The 4,221-nt window shown below is 27.7% G+C and overlaps 1 protein-coding gene across 1 annotated transcript; it reads left to right on the plus strand.

Moving 5' to 3' along the window:
- Positions 1 to 71: 71 nt before the first annotated feature.
- LOC103308363 (zinc finger MYM-type protein 1-like) lies at positions 72 to 3,989 on the plus strand. Its single transcript, XM_008181606.1, has 8 exons — positions 72 to 135; positions 211 to 309; positions 468 to 578; positions 655 to 753; positions 983 to 1,084; positions 1,323 to 3,544; positions 3,755 to 3,903; positions 3,980 to 3,989. Exons 1-8 carry the CDS (start codon positions 72 to 74, stop codon positions 3,987 to 3,989), a joined length of 2,856 nt encoding a protein of 951 aa, XP_008179828.1.
- The last annotated feature ends 232 nt before the right edge of the window (positions 3,990 to 4,221 follow it).

Below are 4,221 nucleotides of genomic sequence, written 5' to 3' on the forward strand. Positions count from 1 at the left end.
GATAATTTGAGTTATTTTAATTTAAGATCGAAACCAACATGCAGTCAAAATGAAGCACTGAACTCTGAACTATGTCTGAAAACAATTTGAGTACATGTACATCTTCTGATTATACTAAAGATACAGCCGATACAGGTACTATTATTGTTAATAATATTATTTATTTTTATTTACCACATTTCACGTTGTACATGATTTTTACTATTTTAGTTGGAATGGATGAAGAGGTGTCCAATTCGTTATCAACCAGTTTGTCATTTAGTCAGAGTCCAATCCTTACTTTGAAGTCACCCATCAAATTAACAATAGGTAATAGTTTTAAATTTCACCATTTAGTAATTTTTCAAAAGTATTAACAGTTTTTTGTTCTTTTGTAATTAAATACATAAAAAAAATAATTATTTACTATAAAAACTAAGGAAGTATTATTTTTTAAGCGATTATTAAATAATTTTTTGTATTTGTAGATGAAAACCCAACATGCAGTCAAAATGATGCCCTAAACTCTGAACTATTATCTGAAAACAATTTGAGTACATGTACAACTTCTGATTATACTAAAGATACAGCCGATACAGGTACCTATTATTGTTAATAATATTATTTATTTTTATTTACCACATTTCACCTTGTACATGATTTTTACTATTTTAGTTGGAATGGATGAAGAGGTGTCCAATTCGTTATCAACCAGTTTGTCATTTAGTCAGAGTCCAATCCTTACTTTGAAGTCACCCATCAAATTAACAATAGGTAATAGTTTTAAATTTCACCATTTAGTAATTTTTCAAAAGTATTAACAGTTTTTTGTTCTTTTGTAATTAAATACATAAAAAAAATAATTATTTACTATAAAAACTAAGGAAGTATTATTTTTTAAGCGATTATTAAATATCTATAATTTATAGATACCTGTAATTTTTTGAAACAATTGAAATGACTGACAACCATTTTTTTTTCAATAACAATTTATTTAATTTAGGATTATTAGACAATGTAGAGGAAGAAGCTGATTTGATCTATACAAAACCAAATACCAAAGAAGATAACTCCATAACAGTATTAAAGTGCACTAATGAAGAAGGTATGAATGTATGATATAAATATATTTTTTATATTAACATTATTAAGTATATTGAATTACATATTAAATTAATTAATTAATGTTTTTACATTTTGTAATTTTTAATTTTAAATAGTAATAATTTATTTTATTCCAACTGACAAGAATTAACATTTTATAACATTACAATCATTACAATAAAATATAAGTTGGTGGCAGTGAATTAGACTGACAGTGATAAATCATAATTTCTTTTTAGAATACCAAGTTATGGATAGTGTGTTCCCAAATGATCCTGTTCATTGGCCAGAAACCATGTCAAATGAAATATTAACATACTTTGTGAATCTCGGACCTTGTCAGCCATTGTCTTCTGATCTAAAATACAACAAAGTCCCTACAAAAAACTATGGATCAGGAAATATTCGGTCATTCCATGAAAGTCATTATTTTCAATGTTTACCAGATGGCAACTTAACAAAACGCACCTTGCTATCATACTCGCCTTTACTTGATAGAGTATTTTGCATGTCTTGTAGATTATTTGGTTTGGTTAAGGCAAAAAAATCATTTTTATCTTCTAAAGGTACCTGTGATTATAGAAACATTGCTAAAACAATTCACCATCACGAGTGTTTACCCGAACATATTCAAAGTGAGATTAGCCGGGGCTTGTACTTCACCAGAACAAGAATTGATATCACACTTTTAAAATCAGCAAACCACCAAGTAGCTGAAAACCGAGAAATCTTAATGGTTATCATTGATGCTCTACTTTTTACTGCCAGACCGAATATTGCATTAAGAGGGCACGATGAAAGTAATACCTCAATGAACAAAGGGAACTTTTTAGAACTTTTGAAGTTATTATCAAAACATCATGGGCCCTTAAATTCTCATTTACAAAAAATAGAAGGTAAACACAACCGAGTTACATTTTTATCAAGTTTAAGTCAAAACAAACTGTTGAGCATATTATCAGAAATTGTGCGTTCTAAGATTTTATTTGATGTTAAAAAATCCGGTCTCTTTTCAGTCATCATAGACACTACTACAGACGTGTCTACGTTAGAGCAATTTACCTTTTTACTTAGATATGTAAATGATAAAGGTAAAATTGAAGAAAGATTAGTGGCATTGGTAACTTCACCAGATTCAACTGGAAAAGGAATGTATGAAGTATTTTGTAATATAACAGAAAAATATAATATTAATTGGAAAAGAGATTTGTTTGCACAAGCTTACGATGGAGCAGCTTCAATGCAAGGCCAATATTCAGGATTAAAAACTTTAATACAAAATGAAAACCCTAATGCTTTATATGTGTGGTGTTCTGCACATCTTTTAAACTTGGTAATAGTTGATACATGTGACTGTTGTACCAAAACAAAGGTTTTTTTTGGTGATATTAAAGCATTAGTTGAGTTTATGCGTGCACGAAAAAGAACTGCTACTTTTGTATTTTTTCAAAATAAATTATATCCAAATGAACGAGTGCGACGCTTAAAACGTTTTTCTACCACAAGGTGGACTTCACATGACCGAGTAATTACAGTAGTATATGAAAAATATGCTGCATTATTACAATCATTGAATGCTATTGCTTCTGCGGAAGATTCTGATCGCGAATCAAGTTCAACAGCCAAAAGTTTATCAATGAGATTATCTTCTTTTGAATTTATTATAGCCATGAATTTAGTTAAAACTATATTTGCAATTACTACTCCAGTTTCAAATTACCTTCAATCTAAATCAATTGATTTTATAGAAGCAATTAATCTTGTTGATGTTGCTAAGAATCGTTTAATTGATCTTAGAGATGATGATAAATGTCAAAATCTGATAAATGAAGCAAAAAGTTTTGCAAAAGACCAAAACTTAACAGAAAGGAACTTTAAAGAAGTCAGGTTGCGTAAAAAAAAAATTATGCCTGGAGAATTGTCTAGAGATGAAATTTCTTCTACTGCTCAAGATGTATTTAGAAGTGATGTGTATTTTAAAGTGTTGGATGTCATTATAAATTCTATTGAATCAAGGTTTAAAGACTCTAGAGAGATAATGAAGGACCTTTGTCTACTTTCACCTGAACGACTTCTGTCTTATAGTAAAAATAATAGTAAAAAATTGCCTGAAGATGCTTTTGACCAATTAGCAAAATGGATACATGGTATAAATTTACAAGATTTAAGAGTAGAGTATTTAGCTTTCAGTAGTAGTTTACATAAATTGGTCGTAGGACTTGAACCAAAACAACTACATGAGAATGTCAAGTGTATACAAAGTTCTGAAGATAGTGATTCTAGTATCACTAGTTATGAAGATGACAGACAAGTAGTTGAGAAAAAAGTTAGTGTAGAAAGAATTCTTCATATTTTGTCAAGTTACAACTTGATATCAGCTTTTCCCAATTTGTACAAAGCTTATAAGTCACTTGGTACAATACCTGCTTCTTCTGCTTCAGCTGAACGTAGCTTTTCAAAGGTAATACTAATTTATTAGTGTATAAATATAAATTATATAAATATAATTATAGTATAATATTATATTATATTATATTATATTATAATTACATAAATTCTGTATTGTACATACAATATGTGTACATTTATGTAGACATGCATTTTGTAATAGTATAAGTTAACAACAATTAACAAATACAATATTTTTAGAACTATAAACAATTTGTTTTAGGTAAAATTGATTAAAACTCGCCTACGTTCCACAACTGGACAAGACCGACTTGAAAGCTTATTGATTTTGAGCATGGAAAAGGATATTGAAATCAATTACAATGAAGCCATAAATACGTTTGCCATGACTTCAGATGTTTTAAAAAAACAGTTGATATTTAAATAATTAATTTCATATTTTTAAATTTGTTTTAAATTAATATAATACATTATATACATTATCTAGATTGCTGTAAAATATGTTAATTATAATAACATTATAAGAATAAAGGAATTGTCTCTCATCTCCTAGAATGCAATTATTTTATAATAATAGGTACATTTTATTATTGTTTTATTTTCTTTAGTTTCTTCAAAAACAAAAAAATGATATTACAATACCTACCTAATTATAATATGAACCTACTATTATACAGTATAATATACTATTTATTATATAAGTAACCTACCTAAATTTATTGGTAAAAA

The sequence above is a fragment of the Acyrthosiphon pisum genome, chromosome X (genome assembly GCF_005508785.2).
Source record: "Acyrthosiphon pisum isolate AL4f chromosome X, pea_aphid_22Mar2018_4r6ur, whole genome shotgun sequence".
In the NCBI taxonomy this organism is placed as follows: domain Eukaryota; kingdom Metazoa; phylum Arthropoda; class Insecta; order Hemiptera; family Aphididae; genus Acyrthosiphon; species Acyrthosiphon pisum.

Excerpts from the sequence above, each read along its gene's own strand:
- LOC103308363 (XM_008181606.1), top strand. The coding sequence starts at position 72 with ATGTCTGAAAACAATTTGAGTACATGTACATCTTCTGATTATACTAAA. Across the intron at positions 136-210 it reads TAAAGATACAGCCGATACAG|TTGGAATGGATGAAGAGGTG; the intron begins GTACTATTATTG and ends TTACTATTTTAG. Across the intron at positions 3,545-3,754 it reads CTGAACGTAGCTTTTCAAAG|GTAAAATTGATTAAAACTCG; the intron begins GTAATACTAATT and ends AATTTGTTTTAG.